This window comes from Aedes aegypti, chromosome 2 (assembly GCF_002204515.2).
Source record: "Aedes aegypti strain LVP_AGWG chromosome 2, AaegL5.0 Primary Assembly, whole genome shotgun sequence".
Classification (NCBI taxonomy): domain Eukaryota; kingdom Metazoa; phylum Arthropoda; class Insecta; order Diptera; family Culicidae; genus Aedes; species Aedes aegypti.
This window is the reverse complement of record NC_035108.1, coordinates 111607136-111629114: the sequence shown is the minus strand read 5'-3', so window position 1 is coordinate 111629114 and position 21979 is coordinate 111607136. Positions and strand designations below refer to the sequence as shown.

The 21979-nt window shown below is 41.6% G+C and overlaps 1 protein-coding gene across 4 annotated transcripts in view; it reads left to right on the top strand.

The window, feature by feature from the left end:
• Positions 1-21979, top strand: part of LOC5576168 — an 82001-nt gene that overhangs the window by 52437 nt on the left and 7585 nt on the right. For 3 of the 4 annotated variants that reach the window (XM_021841967.1, XM_021841968.1, XM_001662464.2), the window contains one exon: positions 10065-10177. In XM_021841967.1, the coding sequence (XP_021697659.1) occupies positions 10065-10177 (113 nt within the window). Of the gene's footprint in view, positions 1-10064; positions 10178-10377; positions 10555-21979 lie in introns of all 4 variants that reach the window. The other variant, XR_002499919.1, reaches the window with a different exon arrangement.

Below are 21979 nucleotides of genomic sequence, written 5' to 3'. Positions count from 1 at the left end.
GAGAAAAACTAGGGGTAATTCATATCGAAATCCTAAAATATTAACTGTAACGAATCATTGTGAAGAGTTATCATAGATATTCTAAGAAAAAAAATGAAAACAATTTGGAAAACATTATGTTATCCTGAAAAATATTTTTATAAGCATTCCTGAAATAGTTCTAGGAAATCCAAATGCTATTTTAAGAAATATTTAAGACTGAAAGAAATTCTCTAACAATTTTTAGAGAATCTTGGAGATGAGGAGCTTCTGGAGGAAATCTTTCAAGAGTTCATTGAGAAGTATTGAAGGAATATCTGTAAAAATATCTTAAGAATTTCAAGAAGAATTTCTGAGCAATCTATGTGGAATTCCTTGAAGCAATTCTCCAAGAAAGTTCTATGGCATTGGCTAGAATTTAGCCTGGCAAAAGAAATAGCCAAATTTGAGGATAGCTTCCTTCCAACAAAAAAAAAGTATGGTGGATGATCGTAATAGTGTTGCCTCTTGTATAAAAAAAGTTATAATCAGGAAGAAGTCCAAAATATTCGTTCATGCCTAAAATTTTAAATTAGGTCTAAGGTAGTTCACTAGCCGAAAACATCTTTGTTCATACGGATCTTCAAGTTTGAAAAGTAAATAGATTCTCAGTTGTTCAGTTTTATCATATCAACTTGAATAAACGTTCAAAAATGTTATCTTGCAGATACATATATCTCAATAAAGTAAAAGCTTTTGATCAGTTTATTCATACGACCTATAGCATAACGAATATGTATCTTCTTGTAAAAATCTTACTTATTTCGGTTCAAATTAACCAACTCAGTGGTCTGGAACTTTTCTGGAAAATGACTGGAAGGTCAGGGAAAGTCAGGGAATTTTATTTTCAAAATTGAGTCGACACCCTGAAGAATACATAAAATCGTTTTCAAAGGACGCTTCAGGCATTTCATAAATATAGCATAAACATAAAATTGTATATTTATGCATTGCAGGCATTGCATAAACATACAATTTGTTTTTCTTAACCCCTTCTTTCCCACGAGGTTTTTCGTAGTTTAAAAATAGAAAATGTGATATCTGGATAAATCACCAGAACAAAAGATGTAGATAAAGTTTTACTCGAAAATATGAATAGAAATGAAAAAAATATTTTTTGTGGTGGATCACCTGTGATCCATTGGGAAGATGACTGCAACTAGGGTAAGAAAGAAGCATCAATATTTTTATATTTCATTGTTTTTACTCATACAATTTATTTGAAAAGTGTGTTCGGCACACCTCTCGTCAATTCTGGAATAAAATAAAAAGCTGGAAAATAGTTTTTGTATTTTTTGAGACACAAGCAAACATCACACTTAATGTATTTAAATGAACTGAATGATTATTGATATTTGCACAGAACGGTATTCAACGGGTCAATGTTCTACTTCGTCATACCGTGCTTATAGCTACTGCTGAGTATTTTGGTTTGTTGATCGCCCACAGCGTCTTACAATTTTCTTTCCAACTTAAAATCACTTTCCAAGACATGATGATAGTTTTGTTTTCGAAAAGAGAGGTTAGAACAGAATTGACGAAAATGTCGTTTTATTCCCAATGGATCACCAGTGATCCACCTAATTTTCCGCAAAATCAATAGTTTTGTGTAAAGAATATTCTAAAAACTCAACTGAATCTTGGAAAAGTTATTCAATTAAGCTTGTTTTTATTTTTGTTTGGTGAAAATCATGTTTATATTTCTAAATGTAGAAGTTTGAAAATCCACTTTATTTAAATTAGAAAAAATTCTGACTTTACTTCGTTATTATGCTTTAACTGAAAATCCAAGTGATTATTTTTTATGAAACTTTGTACATTATTTCATGAAACATATGGTCGGGGTTCTGCTAAACCGCACCAAGTGCCATTTTTTTCCCAAATTGAGTTTTTTACACCAAAGGACCTAAATAAGCATAACCTCTCTACTATAAAAATATCGAGTGATTTGAACAATCCCTTGTAATCTAAGAACACAAATTTTGTTTGGAAGTACACGTAAAACTGTAATTTTGTTCAGCCAGAGTGAACCATAAACCAATGCACGTCATCAGAGGGAATTCATTTTTCAGATATAAAGCTATATTTTTCCAATTTGGTGGTGGTTGGTCCCTAGTGATAAATCCTACCTCCGTTCTGGTCACGATCTTCAGATTATCGTGATTCGTCAACATTCGTATTGATAAAGTGGGAGGACAGAAGTAAAATTTGAAAGAAACGAATGCCAGAACAGGTATCCACCGGCGACGCCAAACGGACCAACGTAATGTGGTGTAATTTGGAATTTGTGGATTGAATACTGACACCTATATATTTTTTTTTTTTTTGCTAAGCATCAATATGGATGACTCTCGAGGATTGCTTAACGTAAAAGGGGTTATGACAAGGTTGTGGATTTATCACATTGGGGTTATGACTTTGTGTCTAGTCAGGAATAGGGTCTGATTGGTATGGTAGAATGCAATAGAGTTCGGAATTGATAGACAGACTTTGAGGAAAGAAGTTTTCAACGTAAGGCAGCAGCACCTTGGAACTTGGAGGGCGCAGATCTGGAGAGTTGGGCAGCTGTTCATGCTGGGTTACATTATGTAAAAAGTGGAATCTGTTTTGCCGCGCACAAATTATGGGAATTATTTGAAAATGGCTTCTTGTTTAGATTGTGTAACGCAAGAGAGCATTTTTAGCTCTGCGTTATATTAGGAGGTTATTATAGTGCAGGGTCTACTGATGACTGTGTAGGTATTTTAAGGGTGATTGAATGAAAGTTTTGTTGAGGGTAGTTATTGTTGAATTTTAGCATTTCGTAATTGTTTTGAAATGTTTGTCGTACAATGAAAAAGAATTTTGGGGTATTTGTTTGATTATTATTTGCGCTTTTGCACTTGTAAATGTTTTATTTAATAGAGATACTTTGAGTTAGGGAAGTGTAGGAGGATAAATTATAATTTATTAGAATTTTCTGATAGAGTCAGAGTTCACATGTTACTTAGGTATTGGAAAGCAAATGAGAACCACATTAAATAATAGATAAACACTAATGCTCATATTTTTATATTTTCATTTCATCGCGGTCCTCATTGCCCGAGCGGAGACGATAAAACTCGAGTTGGATATAATCGACGCAACTACGATACGGAAAAGAAACAGATGAGAAACTATCGATACATTTATTTAACTATAAAAACCACGTTTTAACGTAATAACTTTATTTATTTCTTCTCGTTTCAGCAATCCAACAGCCAAACCATCTCTACTATCTTTTTCATTTCCTCTTCGTTACATTTATAGTCCCTCTGGTACTGAATCGAATGACGCATTCCGCTTTTTATCAGCGCTGTCTTTGCTGTACGTTGAGCATGGTGTCGGAGGTGGTGTGCTGTGTAAAACATCTGATGTGCTACACGGCACGCTACTTCCGGCATTTTGTTGGCGCGCGGGATGGGCAGTGCTGGTGATGATGTGGAGGGCGCTATTCGGTTTAGTGCCAGAGGGACTATATCTATTTAATGTATCTGAAACTTGTGGGACCGCTTTAAATACCGGCGCCTGCTTGTGGAAGATCCCGGTGTGCTAAACGGTATAGGACATGTTAACGGGGGAGGCTTGGTAGGTCCTCACCTAGCCCGTGTCTAGATAGGCGGACGGATGTCTGCCAGGGTGTGGATCGAGCAATTACAATTACAATTACAATAAAGCTATATTTTTCCAATTTCCTCCTATATTCTTACAATTCATCCATTCCAAGCAACTCATAGAAACAGAGGCCAGTGAAATTGGGCAGCAATTGATTAATTTAAATTAAATATTGTTTCGGTGGCGTTGACCATATTTCTTTGAAATTTTATCCAGCCACACCGCACTAAGTACTGTTTATCTGCAAATCACATTTAGACATGAAGTAAAGGCATTTACATGCAAAAGATACTTGCATTTGCTTGTTATATAATATGTTTATCAATCCACACAGAAGCCGTAATTAAAAAACGAATTAATTTAATCTGATACTGTGTGAACAACTCAGGTGGACTTGGTGCGCTTTAGTTGTTCAGAAAATGGAATTATCGCCATCAATCCCCGTCCGACAAAGTGCACATTACTTGATTCAAGTTTATCACTATTCCTTCAAGAAGTGAAGATGACGTAGTGGTAGCACACTAGATTACCACTCAGAAGCCACGAGTTCGTATCCCAATGAAACTTTTTTTCTGTTGTTCTATCCGATGGTGATGGAAATCAAACAATTTTTAGATTCTGTGGTTATTTTGATATTGCAGTAAAACATCAGCAGGTCAATGTACATCTGAAATGATAGTTATTCCTGGTGAACACTTCACGCATTGAACTGTGAATTTGATCAGCAAAGGTGCACCAAATAAGAGCAACTTGGTGCGCTTTGGCAGAGCGAATTCATGGTTTTCTTCGATCATTAGGATCTATGTATGAACACGTGAGAACCTTGATTCAATACATACGAATTCTTCCCATGAACACTTGTGACATGGATTCCAACATGCACGGTGATGATAAGCATCATTTGTCTCCAATTTTACTTGTGTTGTTGAAAACTGTGAAACACATCCAACCATACCGAACCAAGAACCATATTTTTCAATTTGTGTTCAGCCAGAGTGAACTGAGTGCTTCATATTGTTTAATTAAATCCAATTACATCGTTAATTTTTGATGATTTACTAGTATATTTAATTTCGGTGTACTTATTGAACACTGTGAATCGCATGTGAGCGATAAAAAAAAAATAAAATTATCGTCCGCGATAAACTACTAGAGGAAAAGACTTTAAAGTAAAATATCTCGGAATAAAGATTTTGGCACTTGGTGCGGTTTAGCAGAACCCCGACCATATGTGAACATGTGGTGTAAAAATGGATATGATCTAACTTGTACAGTTTATATACGACATACGCAAAGTGGTGGATCACCTGTGCTAACATGGGAAGGAAAGGGTTAAGATGCTTCTAGTAAATCCTCCCATATTTTTCGGGGAACAAGAATACTTTTACTATTTACTATTTGTTCTCTTTGTCCCTCATTTTCGTCGGCCAAACAAATAGAAATTCTGCTGTGAGGTGCCCTGTTCTTTGCATAATAGCAAATTCGTTTGCATTCTAAGGACTCTCACATCATCGAAAAACTTATAGGTACAGACTGGTCATATTGGAGGGGTAAATTAGCAGAGAGAACAGTAAAACACGTCTTTACAGGTCGAGGCAAAACACTTGAATGAGCTTTATTCATTTCCTTCTTTCCATTCACTTTTGAGCTTCATTCAGTCAGCTCCTTTTACACTCAATTGGCGCGCGATGCTGAATGACGCAGGGCTGCCATCACTCCTCCTCATCGCGCAGAGATCGCAATCCAATCCTCTCGCGTATGTCCTCCAATTTTACCCTGTTCAGCGGTTTCGTAAAAATGTCCGCCAACATATCCGCCGATGGGCAATAAGTTACATTTACGTTGTCGTTTTCAGCCAAATCCTTCACGAAGTGGTATTTGGTGTCCACGTGCTTCGAACGCTTCAGTCCTGCATTCTGCTCCAACATCTTGATGCAACTTTGGTTGTCTTCGAAGATCTGTACTGGTTCCTGTACAGGCTCCCCGAAGTCCTTCAATAGTTTTTTCAGCCAAAGCAGCTCCCGACAACTTTCAGCTAACGAAATGTACTCCGCTTCCGTCGATGAAAGTGCCACACACGATTGCTTTCTGGCACACCATGAAATCGGGCCACCACCCAGTTGAAACAGGTAGCCCGAATTCGATTTTCGGTCCTTCAAATTTCCGGCCCAGTCTGCGTCTGCGTATCCTCGAAGTTCTTGTCTGTTTACAGCCAATTCCAACTTCAAATCACTCGTAGACTTCAGGTAGCGCAGAACCCGTTTTGCTTCCGTCCAATCCGCATTCGTTGGCTTGCTTACCTGCCTTCCAAGAATGGATGTACTAATAGCGATGTCTGGCCGGGTATTTACTGATAGATACAGCAAACCACCGACGAGGCTCTGGAACTTCTCATTGTTCGGTAGACTCTCCAGCTCCTCCTTTTGCTGTAGGTATCCGACGTCCATAGGAATCCGTGATCCCTTAGCATCCGCAAGTCCGAACTGTGCAACCAACTTGTCGATATAAGCCTTTTGGTCCAAGCAGTAGGCGTTGTTCTTCCGCGTCACTCTTATTCCCAAAAAATGTTTCACTTCACCAAGTGTTGTAATCTGGAACTCGCTAGCTAAAGCCTTCACAACTCCTTCGTAGTCTTCATCACGTGATGTAGCGATTAGCATATCATCCACATACACCAGGATATACACTGTGCCACCGCTCGTCTTCCGCACATATAAGCACGGGTCAGCATCCGCCTGCCGGAATCCCAGTCGCTTCATAACATCATTCAGCTTTTGGTTCCAAACCCTGGCTGATTGCTTCAAACCATATAGGCTCTTACGCAAACGACACACCTGTCCTTTTTCAACTCGTAGTCCGGGTGGTACCCGCATATAAATGGTCTCCTTGAGATCGCCATTCAAATATGCAGTTTTCACGTCAACGTGCCTGACCTGCATCTCATCTCGTCCAGCGATGGTCAGCAGTGTACGAAGCGTCACTTGCTTCGCGACTGGGGCGAATACCTCGTCGTAGTCCAGGCCATATCGTTGCGTGAAACCTTGCGCTACTAATCTCGCTTTATATCGTACTAGTTTACCTTGCTCATCCTGCTTCTTCTTATAGATCCAGCGGCATCCGATGGTCTTGCTTCCTGGCGGCAACGACGTCAAGTCCCAGACCTTGCACTCCCGCAATGACTTCAGCTCGTCGTTCATGGCGGCCTTCCAATGGCCATTCTCAGGATCACTCACTGCCTCTTGGTAGCTTCGGGGTTCACACTGCTGACTCCGAGCCAGTTTACCATCCGCCACGTAACGTTCAGGTGGAATACCTTTCGTTGACCTTCCAGACCGACGAGGTGTAACGGCGAATTGCTCCTCCTGCAAATAAGTCGACTCCCCCTGGATCGAAACTAGTTCGTCGTCCTGTCGAGAGACAACACTGCCATTGGCATCTTCATATAAACTCCGATCTGCTGGATTTTCAAAACCAATATCCAAATTGTCGCAAGATTCTTCTTCAAAACCACGGAATTCTTCCTCATCGTCACTATTTGCGTCCGGCTCATCTTCGGAATCTTCATCGGACTCGTCCGACTCTTCATGCTCCATGTTGCTGGACGGTTTCACCGGAGGCACCACGAAAATTTCGTCATCGACTGCATCCGGAATCTCTCGATCACTTGACGGCAAGAAACGAGCATCACGACTGAAAACGATTTCGTTTGTCTTCAAGTCGATGAAACGCCACGCTTTATGCTGCTGGGAGTACCCAACAAACGTCAATTTTGTCGCCTTCGATTGCAGCTTCGTCCGCTTTTCCTTCGGGATGTGCACATAAGCTTCCGAGCCAAAAATCTGGATCATGCTCATGTCCGGCTTCGTACCGTGCCAAATCTCGTAAGGTGTCTGCTGCACCGGTTTCGTTGGCAACATATTCTGCAGATGGTTGGCCGTGTTAACCGCCTCGGCCCAGTAACGATAATGCAACCCAGAATCGATGATCATACACCGTGCCATCTCTACCAGCGAACGATTTTTGCGCTCCGCAACTCCGTTCTGCTGTGGCGTGTATGCTGTCGTAAACTGCTGCTGAATTCCTTCCTGCTTGAGAAACTTGACCAACTCTGCGCTGCGGTACTCTCCTCCTTGATCCGATCTGATGATCTTCGGGGGTCTACCAAACTGCGTTTTCATCAAACGTACGAAATCTCGGATAACGTCCACGGTATCCGACTTCTTCCTAAGAATGTATAGAGTGGTGAAGCGGCTGTAGTCGTCGATCAGCGAAAGAAAATACCGACGGCCTCCAGGTGTGGCCGTTTTCATCGGCCCACACAAGTCACTGTGGATCAAATCCAACACCGCTTTCGACTTACGCCTCACTTTCTTAGGAAATGGTCGCCTTGCCATCTTTCCCTCCAAACAGGGTTCACAAGAATAACGAACAGAGCAGTTACGTACCTTGATGCCTGTTGCCAAAGCTTTCCGCTCCAGATCCAGGATAGCTTGAGTATCACGATGTCCCAGCTTCCTGTGCCACTCGTGTATGCAGTTCTTCGTATGACACTGATCCGAAACTGCACTAGCACGTTCAACCATTTGAAGATGGAACAGACCCTTGCTTGACGGCGCAATAGCAGCAATCTTATCACCGTTCGCAATCCTACATCCGTTCTTGTCGAAAATTACGCTCGCTCCCTTCTGAACGAGCCTGCCAACGGACACGAGATTCATGTCGAGATCAGGAACGAAAAGCACTTCACTCAACAAAATTCGCGTTTCTGCGCCACCACCTCCGATGCAAAAAATCTGGCACAATCCGATGCCTTTCACCGCTGCGTGTTTACCGTCGGCAACCGTAACCGATTTCGGAGTGTCTTTCCGCGGTTCATTGAACGACACGAAAAACTTCCGATTTGCGCACATATGCGAACTCGCACCGGAATCGACGATCCAGTCTTTCGCCGCGCACTCACTGGCAACAAACGCACTATTTCTCGGTTCTACGTTCACATCGAAATTGACGACACAACCATTCGTCACACACTCTCTGGCAAGAAAAGTAAATTCTTCCGATCGCGACGTCGCAAGCTTCGCCTTCGCGAGCTTTTTCGACACTTTTCTCACTTCGCTGTGCCTGCTCACTGCTGAGCTACTGTCACCTTCTTCTTTCTTCTGCCTCAGCCACAAGCTGCAGTTTGCTTTCTTATGACCGGGCTTCTCGCAGAAAAAACACACCGAGTTTTTCTTCTTGTCTTCCGCTTTGAGAACAACCGAATCCACTACCGACGGATCACGACGCTTGTGCACTTCGTTTATGATCTTCCCTTTCACAAGATGCATCGTTAGCTCATCATCGGCTCGGTTTTCTAGCGTCGTCGTCAAGGCATCGAACGAACCAGGCAAACTTCGAAACACTAAAACCACCTGGAGATCTTCGTCTAGTTTTGTGCCAGCATTAGCCAGCTTCTCGAACAAATCCTCAAACTCCATCAGGTGTTCTTCGATGTTGTCCCCGTCGTGGTACTCCATGTCGCAGATTCGCTTGAGCAAATGCACTTTGGTCGTAAGCGTCTTCTTCTGGTGCTGCTTTTCCAAATTGTCCCACACTGCTTTCGCGGAATTCGTATTCCGGATATGCCCGTGTTGACTTTTTGTCAGCAATAAACCGATCGTCGCGCGCGCTCTCTGGTCTCCCTCGTCCCAGGCAGCCAGTTCCGCGACGTTCGAACCCGAAGCAGCCACTTCCGGCTTCACTCCCGGCGAGACATACTTCCAAAGTCCTTCTCTCACTAACAAAAACTCGACTTCCAATTTCCACGAATCGTAATTATCGTTCGTTAACTTCGCGATACCAATTTTCTCCATTTTTGTTGAATTTAACACTTCCGGAAAAATTCCAACAAACGCGCCACGACTTGTCTGAACGTGTTCACTTTGCACAAAAACAAAATGGCTACTTCACAGGCCCATAACCTATTGGAGGGGTAAATTAGCAGAGAGAACAGTAAAACACGTCTTTACAGGTCGAGGCAAAACACTTGAATGAGCTTTATTCATTTCCTTCTTTCCATTCACTTTTGAGCTTCATTCAGTCAGCTCCTTTTACACTCAATTGGCGCGCGATGCTGAATGACGCAGGGCTGCCATCAGGTCATGTACACGTTAGCAATCGAGTCGCTCCAGTCGTCTTTCTTGAGTTTTGGCACTCTCTTACAATGTAATTTTCTCGATTTTCTCCATAATTTGATCAGCGTTTTTCGTACTAACTCTCAGCAATTTCCTGTAATCCAAAAAAGACAAAACATTTTAGAAATAATAGATACTATACAACCAAACTATCAATTGACAATGCAAGGTTTCCAATTCCAAACTTGTGAAAAGGATTGGGTTACTAGGGTTACTCTAATGATCATTGATTGCTTTCAGATTCCTCAAGCCATCTCAAGTGCGAGGCGTGGACACGGAAGCGTTCCTGCGCCAACAGCAACTGTCTATGCATATCCACGAGAATAGCGTACTCGGATATCGTGGATTGGTCGGTAAGTTCCATGAATTCCATCAGAGAAACTGGTAACTAATCACTGCGGGCTAAGGGGCGACGTTATCACCAACCAAAACACATGGGAGCGGTAACCATCTAACCAAGGTGTCCTTTCTCTTCTCTTTTCGTGCATCTTTCAAACTGTTCGTCATCGGTCACGTCATCACTTCTCATTCCGCTCAACCACTTCACTTCTAGGCGACTATGAAAAGTTGCACATTCTTCAGCGCTTTCAACAGCGACCGATGTAAAGCTAGTGTGTAGCATCAACGGATGTCGGTCACGGGCTACTGTCCTCTGTAAAAGTCACTCTAAAATTCACCTCCATCTCCACTCACGATACAACATGTTGTCACTCCTATACTAGTGGCAAGGGTAATCATTCCGTTTTAAAACTGTTTGCACGTTTGAATTGGACGTAGTTAGATATTTAGGTGTCATGTTTCACTTTTTCTTTCAAAATTTTACGTTGCGTGTTGTTCAAAATTTAGATGCATGCATTCTCCTTACAATTTAAAATATTACAATCACCAGTGTGTAGAATGTAGTAAGTCACTCGGTTTATTCAAACAATGCTAAGGTATTATTTTACACAGTATTGCTGTGTGCGTTTGAAATGCAAATATCAAATGCGGGAACACCAAACGCGGTAATATTTTCAACAAGGAAAGCGAAGTCAAATTTTGAATTTCTATCCTGGGTTGGCAATGATATTGATCATGGTTGCTAAGTATCCTTTGGTTACTTTGTGTTGCCGCATTTGAAGCCCATTTAGACTGCACTTGCACGTCAAACGCAAACAGCAATACGATTGATGCTATGATGATTTGAGAGCATGCATGTAAATTCATTAAAACCTATTTTACCATTTCATTTTTATCTTAATTCCATAGCACGATACTATATCAAATACATTATTCACATAGACTCTACACTACAGGATATAAATCACTTAGGTATATCTCGGGAATAAAATAACATACAGAAATGGTAAACCCATCAAAGCTTAGATCTCAGTTCACTTCCATGTTGCTTTCAATTTCTGATGTAACTGCGCCTTTTCTTTTTGATACACACTTTGACGATAGAATTGTGTCATCCTTTTTTGCAAGTTTGCAGTAATCTGCGCATTGTATCAAACCGTCTTACCAGTTTTCTTAAGCAGGCGCATTATACTTATCCATTTCTCTATTGGTCGAAATTTTGGAAAAATAAGGTTGGGACCCCAGAAAGCTGTTCGATGTTTCTTTTATGGACATTGCATTGTAGATGAGCAGGCTTCTCTGATATATCGTATCGTAAGGACCTGGTCGAACGGATTTGTAAGTTGTAACAGTGCTTTAGGCAATGCCCAAGTAACCACTAGCCCACTAATTCGCCTCTTTAGGCTTGAAATACGACTAATATAGGGCATGTCAGCTCTATAATAGCACTATATTAGCGTGCATGGCGAATTATTGTACTATTTGGTTACCTGGGTGGAGATTTCCTAATATCTCAATTACCTGTTCAACGAATAGAATGTCTTGAGTTTCAGAAATAAAATAACATAACTTAGTAAAGAATTTTAAAAATGACGATCCTAATCATTTGTTGTTTGCTTTACATTCTAAATAAGCGAAAAGAGATACCTAGTTAGGTTAGAGTCTATAATATCTTACCTGATGACTCGTTGACCGCTACGGCGCACAGTGCTTCGAACGCATGGCACTTGGGGACAAAAGTCAGAACTGGATGTTTAATGCGGTTTTGCCTTACGAAGTTGAGGAGAAAGTCGTTATACACAAAAAATCTCATTATTGGCATGAATGACACATATTACATCAGTTATGGCATAAGTGGCTTATACGTCACGTTTTACATTTGACACCATAGAACAGTGCTCGATTTTAAATAAATGTTTAAAATAAAAACGCATGAAAACGTACTTGAGTCGTTTGCATAAACGCTGTATGTGGTATCCTCCTTCTGTCGGGTGTGAGATCACTGCGTCCATTTTTTTTAGAACTATTGTGATATACCCTTTTGCTTTTACAAAGACCCTCAGTGGCGGGAACGCCACCGGAATACTTTGCGCGGTGACTGAACTTTTAGCCATCTGCCATTGATGGGCAGAAGTCCTAAGTTGCAGCATTGTGAATCCCCCACTCTGGTACGATCAGCCTGATAAAGCCGACCACTTCCCTGGGAGATGCGTTCCAAATATCGGCCGGCTCCAAAAAGGGCTTGCCAAATATTTTGGATCTTCGTTGTATATGTGCACTGCAGGAGCAGAGAAGGTGTTGTGAGGTTTCGCACGTTTCACTACAGAAACGGCAATTTGGGTTTTGGATGGCTCCGATCTTTTGTAAATGGTATCTGCTGGGGCAGTGTCCAGTTATAAGACCGGTGAAGGTGCTGAGGTCCCTTTTGTTGAGACCAATGAGTTTTTGTGTTTGTTTCGAATTAATTGTGACGAATCTTTTAGATTGATTCGCATTGGAAACTGTTTTCCAATTGGATATAATTTGCCTGGACAACCAGCTGTTCAGTTCAATATTTAGTGAGCAGTTTGATATGCCAAAGAATGGCTCAGGACCAGGGATTGAATCCTGAGAAAATTGAGAGAATCGCTCACGTATCGCTCTCTGTAACTATCATAACATGCTGCACATTATGAGAGACTGTTTATCGTATACTGCTACAACTTTGATCAGATTGGGGGGATAGTAGTGTATGATAAAACCCCTCTAAACATGCTCCAAGCCTGGGGGACACTATTGCTATTGGAATTTCGTGGATTGTTTATCGTGCCAGTAAAGAAAAACACCTATCCCCAACGGTAAACAAGCGAGTAAAATGGGTTTTATCATCGCTCTTTTTTTGGGGCTCTCGCTCGCTGCTTCCATTTATCAGACTTGTTACACCTTGCGATACAATGACGATCGTGGACCGCAACAGATGGGATGTTTTTCTTTGCTTGCTTTGATCGTGCTTCATACTCAAATGAGAGCGAATTCTGCAAAGCCTGCTCAGGACCAATGAATGTATTGGCCGATCCATTCCTGGCTAGCTCATCGGCAATTTCATTACCTTCTAGACCCGTATGCCCGGGGATCCAATACAGTTTAACTCGATTGCGGATGGCTAGGGTTTTTAGAGCAAGAGCACATTCCCACACTAATTTTGAGTTAAAAGTGTAAGCTTTCAGAGCATGAAGAGCTGCTTGGCTGTCGGAGAAAATACAGATTGTGGCATTTCTGTAATTCCTCTTTATGCTGAGCTGCACACATTCAATGATAGCATACACTTCAGCCTGAAAAACTGTAGGCCACTGTCCGAGAGGGACAGAGATTTTGGTTCTTGGTCCGTGCACTCCAGATCCAGTTCATTCTCGATCCATCAGTGTAGAATTTGATTGAGCCTGGAGGAATACTCGGTCCACCTTCTTGCCACTCTTGGCGAGAAGGAATGAACACCGTATATGATATGTCATAATTCACAACCATTTCCATCCAGTCACTGCATTTTTCTACAATTAGATTTATAGAAAATTCGTTTAGTATGCTTAGGTGACCGGTTAAATCACCTGGCAGAAGCTTTATTGATCGTTTTAGCCTCAGAGCGCTTTTCTCAGCATCCAGCTTTATGAATTGATCTAGCCGGGGCAGATTAAGCATTGCATCTAGGGCGAATGAAGGGGTGCTGCGAACTGCACCAGTAATGGCGACGCACGCAACGCGTTGGATTTTGTTCAGCTTGGCTCTAGCCGTAACCTCGCTTGTTTTTAGCCACCAAACAAGGGAAGCGTAGGCTATTCTAGGCCGAACGATGGTTTTATATATCCACATGATCATATTAGGTTTTAAGCCCCACTTTTTTCCACAGGTCTTTGAGCAGACCCACAGAGAATTGAGACCTTTATTTACCATGTTTTGAAGATGTGTGTTCCAATTGAGTTTAGCATCAAGCGTAATGCCAAGGTATTTGACTTCATTTGAGTAAACCAATTGTGTTTGATTAAGGAAAAGAGGTTGCAGCTGTACCTTTCTGCGCTTTGTGAAAGGAACAATCGTAGTTTTTGAAGGATTTATCCCCAGTTTCTCTTTCAGACACCAGGAGAGCGTGTAATCGAGAGCTGATTGCATTCTTGCAAGGACAACGCTTTCAAATTTGCCGCGTACAATGATGACAACATCATCAGCGTAGCCAACAACCTCGAATCCTCTTTTTTCCAGGCTATTAAGTAGATCATCCACCACTAGAGACCATAGCAAAGGTGAAAGTACCCCTCCTTGAGGACACCCAATGAGAATATATACTAAGGTGTGGAAGAAGAAGCTAAGGCTATGTATTAGTAACAAGAAAAAACGTAGACAAAAATAACTACGTCACTAATTTACACGGCTTCTTATGGGAGCTCGCTTGCTTGTAGTTGTGATATATTTTGCACCGTACACGGATGTCACTCACACTAAATGTCGTCTTCCTCACCTCGGTATATATTCTCATTGGAGGACACCCCTTTGTGGCCATGACAGTGGCGCACGATCCGGGAGAGGGCCCTGGCAGCACTGGCTGAGGGAAGGTTGTGCATTTTTAACGTGGTACTCAAATAGTGAAAAAATGTGGAAATATCAAAGTAAAATCGACGAAAAATACATATCCGAACGTAGAAAAGAGCAAAGTCGCGAGTGCAAGTTAAATTTCAGTTGGAAAATGGATTAAAAGTTAATAATTTAGAATTTAAAAAAGTGGATTTGCTGTGAAAAAAAAAAATGATTGGCGACAGCATGCGCGGGGGAAGCGATTAGTGTATGAGTGAATGCGGTCTCAGTAGTAGTGGTAGTGAAAGGTAGGACGGGTGGATGTGGTGTGGTGAGAGAGGTGAACGTGTGGAGAATTTTCGCTTGCAAGTCTTACCCACACCAACTGATTAAAGTGATCTTTCGGAAGCGGGAAAGAGAAGCGGGTATGAGCAAGATGACGGTACGATTAGAAAACTGGGCATGTACAGTGGTGTTCAATTGGAGTGTTGCAAATTTAATACAGTGCCCGTTCGATTTTGGCAACTCTACCGTTTGATCTTCATTTGGAGAAGCCCAGCAAGCGGGTACAGTTTTCGCATAGCAGAAGTGTTTTTTTTTTGGCTTTCGGTTCGTCGGAATGGAAGTTTTTTTTTCGGTTTTCGGGCAGTGCAGTTTGAGAAGCCCAACAAGTGGATTTGATTTTCGTATCGCTTTATCGGAGGAGTGGAAGTTTGTTTATTTTTCTCGGTTTTTGAACAGTTTCGCATAAATGATACTTTATAGCTAACGGTGAAATAGTTCGACGACATCGTTGCGACGACCAGCTTCAAAATACAACAAGGATAAAAAAAAACGGTGAGATCTTTCCATGATGACTTGTGTTATTTGATTATATTTCCAATGTTATATGCATTTTGGGTTGGGTGGGACCATCAGGGCACCCGATTGAAGCGAGATGGATAGGAAGAGTGAAACTGTCAACTTCCTATCGCTAACATTTCGTAGAAAAAGGGCGGGCTCTTCTTCCCATCTATTGGGTCTTTCTGACAAGCAAGGGCTTGATTGTACGACTGTTCGTGTGAACTTACTTTTGGAAGGAGATTCTTTTTCCTTGCGGGTTTCGCGTAAGTGTCTCTGCTTACGGGTCCGCCATTCGTTTTTGGCCCTTCAGACAGGAGTATGATTGAATACGAATAGTCATACAATCTTGAACAAATTGTTTTGTTAGAATAGGCCATTGCTACCGGTGGATACCTTGCTACAATAGATGGCAGCCTATATCATCATCATCATCATGACAGTGGCGCACGATCCGCTCAACTCGGATGAGATTCGGCGATTTGCTAGCATAGCATGTACCCAGGTAGCAATACATGGGTCAAATTTTCTCCTATGCATTGCTGACACTATAGACAAATAGGAAGCGTTATCGAATGCACCCTCAATGTCAAGAAATGCCACGATGGCGATTTCCTTTGCATGAAATGTTTTCTCGATCTTGTTGACTAGCATGTGTAGTGCTGAGATCGTAGATTTTCCACTTTGGTAAGCGAATTGGTATTTGGAAAGAGGCATTGCTTCCATAAATTTTGAATTTATGAACTCTCCTAAGACCTTTTCCATTATTTTAAGCATCACTGACGACAGACTAATCGGTCTGTATGCTTTGGGATTGGTTTTGTCTTTTTTTCCCGGCTTCGGGATAAAGACAACTCGAACCTGACGCCAGCCATCTGGAATATGTCCTAAGACTAAACTGGCCTTAAAAATCTCTATCATGGGAGGAATAAGCGTTTGCTCCTCTTTCTGGATAAGCGCTGGGAAAATTCCATCCATGCCAGCAGATTCAAATGGCTCAAAGGATCTCACTGCCCTTTCCACCCTTGCTCGCGTAAAGGCTTCTTTGGCAACCTTCAATGCGTCTCTTTTGGTACTTGAGTCCCATGACAGGAGCTCTTGTTGACCAGAGACGCCCTGTCTGTTGCCATTAGCGTTCACGATCGCTTCAGGGATTGAATCAGGGAAGTGAGTCCTCAGCATTTCACTCAGTGTTTCTGTGGGATCCACAGTGAGCGAACCGTCAGTCTTTCGGAGAGTTCCCAGACCATTGGAGTGGTCTTTCGATAGAGTTTTATGAAGTCTGGCAGCTACGGGAGTCTTCTCAATGCTTTCACACATGAGGACCCATGATTTCCGCTTAGCTAGCCTTATTTCCTTGTTGTAGTCTGTCAGAGCCTTTCGGTATAGGCTCCAATCAGTAGAGCGTTTGGCACGGTTGAACTCCCTCTGTGCCGTTTTCCTAAGCTTTTCAAGATGGTTGTTCCACCACGGAACATCTCTGCTCGACTTAACAGTTTTAGTCGGACAGCTTTCTTGATATGCATTAAGAATTTTAGTTTGTATAGAGTCAGAAGCCATTTCTAACTCTAGAACTGTTTTGATATTAGGATTTATGATGTAGTCTTCGGATCGGAGAGTGGCTGAATAGGTTTCCCAATCAGTCTTCTTAGGATCTTTAAACGATTTTGCAATAGTTATTTTGTATGTGGTATGCGTAAATGTAAAAGTGTCCATAAAACCAATTTTTTATAAACATATTAAAGCACGGATTATTCCAACGACTAAAATCAAACCCAATAAAAAAGGTTATATAAAATTTATATTTATTAGCAATACAATTCATTTACCAGCTATTAATCATCCAAAAACATATCAATCGAATCATTATCTTCTTTTCTACAAAGATAATTGAAATGTCGTGGGTTTCTGTTTGATGATTATTAGAAACAATTTGATACATAGGCTACGAACGCGAGCTCTTTAGGTTCATTATTGTTGATAAGATATATATATATATAGGTTTTTCTTGAACATTCATTGAACGGTATGAAAGGCTTTCCCATGCCAGCCTTTACAGCCGAATAGGAAAACTCTGCATCGCCAATTTTCTGTTGGCGCGGAAGCAAAACTGGCTTTGCTAATCAGTCGGAGTTTTGCTTCACAAAAATATCGTATGATCTTCTATATTTACCCAATTTTTTGTGTATTTTGCAGCAATAAAATTTGCTAAACGTATTTAACTTGTTTTAAAATATCTGGGAGAAAGAATCAGTGCTATAATAACCGTACATGAAATCCACAACATGATTTTTTCGAACACGTGGATTGGCAGAATACCATTGCTTGAAACAATCTTTATAGATGAGATTGTGGCAGCATAACTTAAAAATCATAAAATGACATACAATCGGCAAACATATGCAGCTGGAATCACTTTCAGAATTTGAAAAATACTTCAAATTTTATTTTAAAGTGGATTTCAGAAAGGTACTTTGAGGTACTTTTTTGTATGAACTAGAAGAAGATAGGAGTTTTAATTTTCTTCTGTATTAAAGAGCTTATTGTTCAGAAGCATCTTTTTCTACAATTTTTAGAATATATCACAGAAAATTAAACGGAATGACTCCTACTTACTTGTTTCAACACGATCCTTAACGATTTTCACTTTGAAAATGTGATTAGTATGGGAATAAAGCAAATTAAAAAGGGACTGGATTGACACAAAAACAATAAATTATATATAACGATGAAACAACTTGTCAACACCTGGTGTTTTGGTTTGTTTTGATAAGCGCACGGACTTTCTAGTATCTGTATTACACGCTCAAAATATATGTCAACATCATGGCCTACTTGATTCTTCCGAATATGAAAGTTGATTTTTTGACTTTTGTCCAAGGGACGAAGCACTGTGCGGCGGTCTCAGGATCGTCCGCCATTTAGTTGGAGTGTGCTTGTGCAAAGCTCATGGCCAGTAGCTGCGCTACCGCCGAGGCGATGAAGGTGTTTCCTTTGTGCAATGGCTGTATTTGGTGGATTTACGCAGAGCCTTGGTCATTCTCCAGAGAGTGTCACGATCATCGTTCAACGTTTGCTTGAATTTGTAGTAATTGGCTTGATCGCACTCTTCACGAGTTCTGCGATTAAGGGACGAGTCTTGGTTAATAGGATTTCTTCTCCGGTACCACTGGCGCCACCGTTTATTACGTTATGCGATCAATTTACGTGTACTTTCAGGAATTGTTGCAGTTTGATAAGTTCATTGCTGGACTTCAGGGACCGCAGCAGATGGAGACGAGGCCAGTCCGCATGAACATAGCAACGGATTTTTTGTGTCACTCGTACAGTTGGAGCTAAGAGACTTATGCTGAATGTTATCGGGCGATGATCCGAAGACAGTTCGTTTAAGCTGGCAGCAGGAATGGGATAACTCCACTAAGGGTAGATGGACCCATCGACTAATACCAAATGTGTCAGATTGGTATGGAAGAAACCATGGGGAAATGAACTTCCACCTGACGCAGTTTCTGTCAGAACATGGTTGCTATAGACAGTACCTGCATAGGTTCGGGCACTCAGAATCTCCTGCGTGCCCCAACTGTGCTGGTGTGGAGGAAACAGCGGAGCATGTCGTGTTCGATTGCCCCCGTTTCATTGTTGTGAGAGGTCGCATGCTCGCTACATGTAAAGGGAACACGTCCTCCGACAATATAATAGAGAGAATGAGTGCGGATGCCAAGTGCTGGAATGCAGTAACTACGGCTGTCACTCACATTATGTTAGGATTGCTACACTTCTGCTACACAGTTCCGCCATTTCACTGAAGAGGGCTTTGATCTTCTGTAGCTCCCATAGTTAAACGGCACCTTTTACGAAGTGGAGTAAGTACAAGGCGCTTTCTTCCAAATCGATCACTTTGCGGGAAAATAGATTCAATTCTGCAGGGACTATACCATGAGCAAGAAGCTCCGCCATCCATTGCGGATTCGCGAATAATACTTCGGAGATAACGATGAAAAAACTCGATTTAAATGAATCGCACGAAATTGGTTGGCCTAACTTAGCATAGAAGAGTTGTCAGAATGAGTGATGGTAGTAATGTTGCAGTATTGTACACGACGAATTGTTACAGACATATCCATTTCTGTTCCGGTTCCGGTCAGCGATTCCCGCTGTTTCACAAGTCAATAATTCCGCCTCGAGCAAGTGTAACATTCCACAGGGTGGCGCAAGCTCTATCGAAAACAATAGATTTATGTCGCGAGCCGAGAAGCGTGCAGAGATAATGTAAGAAGCATTGAGTATAAGGCAATTGAAAGGTGGAAGTAGTACTACGATGAACATTTAAATGACAATGAAGGCACATGCATGTAGGTTCGAAAGACCTGTTCGAGAACAGAGTAATAAGACACGATTCTTGTCAGCGCAGTGCTTCAAGCTGCAATTTAGATATATTTTAGTTATATAGGTTTAGTTTAATTATAAAGGATCTTACAAATTCAGTGCTTTATCGTTTCTTCGTTCTTCAAACAAACAATTTAGGTTAGAGTATAGCGAATTGAATTCTGTAATAAATTTTAAGTATAAACAACTTGTATAGGGCAATTCAATTTATTAATTCTCACCGCTTACGAAATTGGACTTCAAAAAATGTTATTTACTAAATTTTTGGAGTAACAATAGTATTTAAATTTCACTTATTACTTTAAGGTGAGAAATAACGTGCGTTTTGTCTTTTCTCGTCGAATATTGTTCCATCTTCTGACACATCTCCTGAGCAGTCATAATGACGGATGGTATGTATCGCTGCTAACTTCAGCCCAGCGAACTCGGAAGGGTTGCCAGTACTAACATTCCCCTCCTCATAAAGATGGGTATCATGCTCGTCTTTATCGATTTGCTTCACCTCTAGAATGGCCAACTTGGACGCTGGTCTCCGGAACACCCCGTCAGACGTCTGGACTACAGCCTGTCTCACCCTGCCGTCCTTTCCAGGGTTGACCTCCAGCACTTTTCCACGAATCCAGCCATTCCGTTTCATATCGTCAATTACGATAACTAAGTCCCCCACATGCAGGGCTCTCGATTCTCCAAACCATTTGGTCCTTTTTGTTAATGTAGGCAAATATTCTCTGATCCAGCGCCGCCAAAAATGATCAAGGTTATATTGGATCAAATTCCACATTAGACGACCTGCTCGTGGAGTATCTGCCATGTTGCTTGCTGGTTGTTTAACGCCGCTAGAAGACCCCAGCAAAAAATGGTTTGGTGTAAGGGCTTCCTGCTGCGCAGAATCTAGCGGTAGATATGTTAACGGCCGTGTGTTGACGATAGCCTCCGCTTCCACTGCCATAGTATGCAACGCATCGTCATCCAGTTTACGCTCCTGTGGTAGGCTACGCATGGCAACTTTGATAGATCTTACTAAACGCTCCCATGAGCCTCCCATGTGTGGGGTGTAAGGTGGGATGAACAGCCATTTAGTTTGAGCGTTGGTGAATGTTACTGCCGCATCCTCATAGATACGAGCAACTTGCTCTTTCAAAACTCGTTGTGCCCCTATGAAATTTCTCCCGTTATCAGAGTAAATCTCGACAGGAGCACCTCTTCTAGCGACAAATCTTCGAATGCATGCAATGCAAGACTGGGTGGATAAATCAAAAGCAACCTCTACGTGCACAGCTCGAATGGTAAGGCACGTAAAGAGTGCAATCCAACGTTTAGTGCTGGACCTGCCTATCTTCACGATAATAGGACCAAAATAGTCCAACCCAACATAGCTAAATGGACGAAGAAATGGTGATAATCTTCCTTGTGGTAAAGATCCCATTCTAGGCGTAGATGGCTTCGCCTTCTTAATCTTGCATTCTTGACATCTATTTGCCACACTTCTGACTAACACACGGAGTCGTGGTATATAAAAACGTGGCCTTACCTCATTTACAATCGTCTCTGAGTTGGCGTGAAGATACTTGCGGTGATAATCATCAACAATCAGGAAAGTCACTCGATGATGCCTTGGAAGGATGATTGGTCTTTTCATGTCCGCAGGGGCTATTTGTAGGGAGCCTATGCGACCATCAACGCGGAGAACTTCTTGCTCATCTAATACCGGAGTTAGTGTGTATAGAACGCTGTTTTTCTCCAACGGAATTCGTTTATCAACAGGCAGATCTATATTTTTTCTAATAATGGCTAGCTCGTCTGCGTATCCGTCGTACTGAGCCATTTTCCATAACAATATTTCCGCATCCTGCAGTTCTGGTTGCGTCAGCATTGTGCTGATGTAGTGCCCTTGTATTCGTCGTCTACAAACGCTCACAAAGCGTCTTACATAAGCTACCGTCCGTAGCAAACGTTTCCACTTGGAAAAACGTTCAAACTGAAGCAGCGGAAATTTCAACGTTTGGTGAACGTAGCATGGTCTCAGTTCCTCTTCGGTAGTTATGATG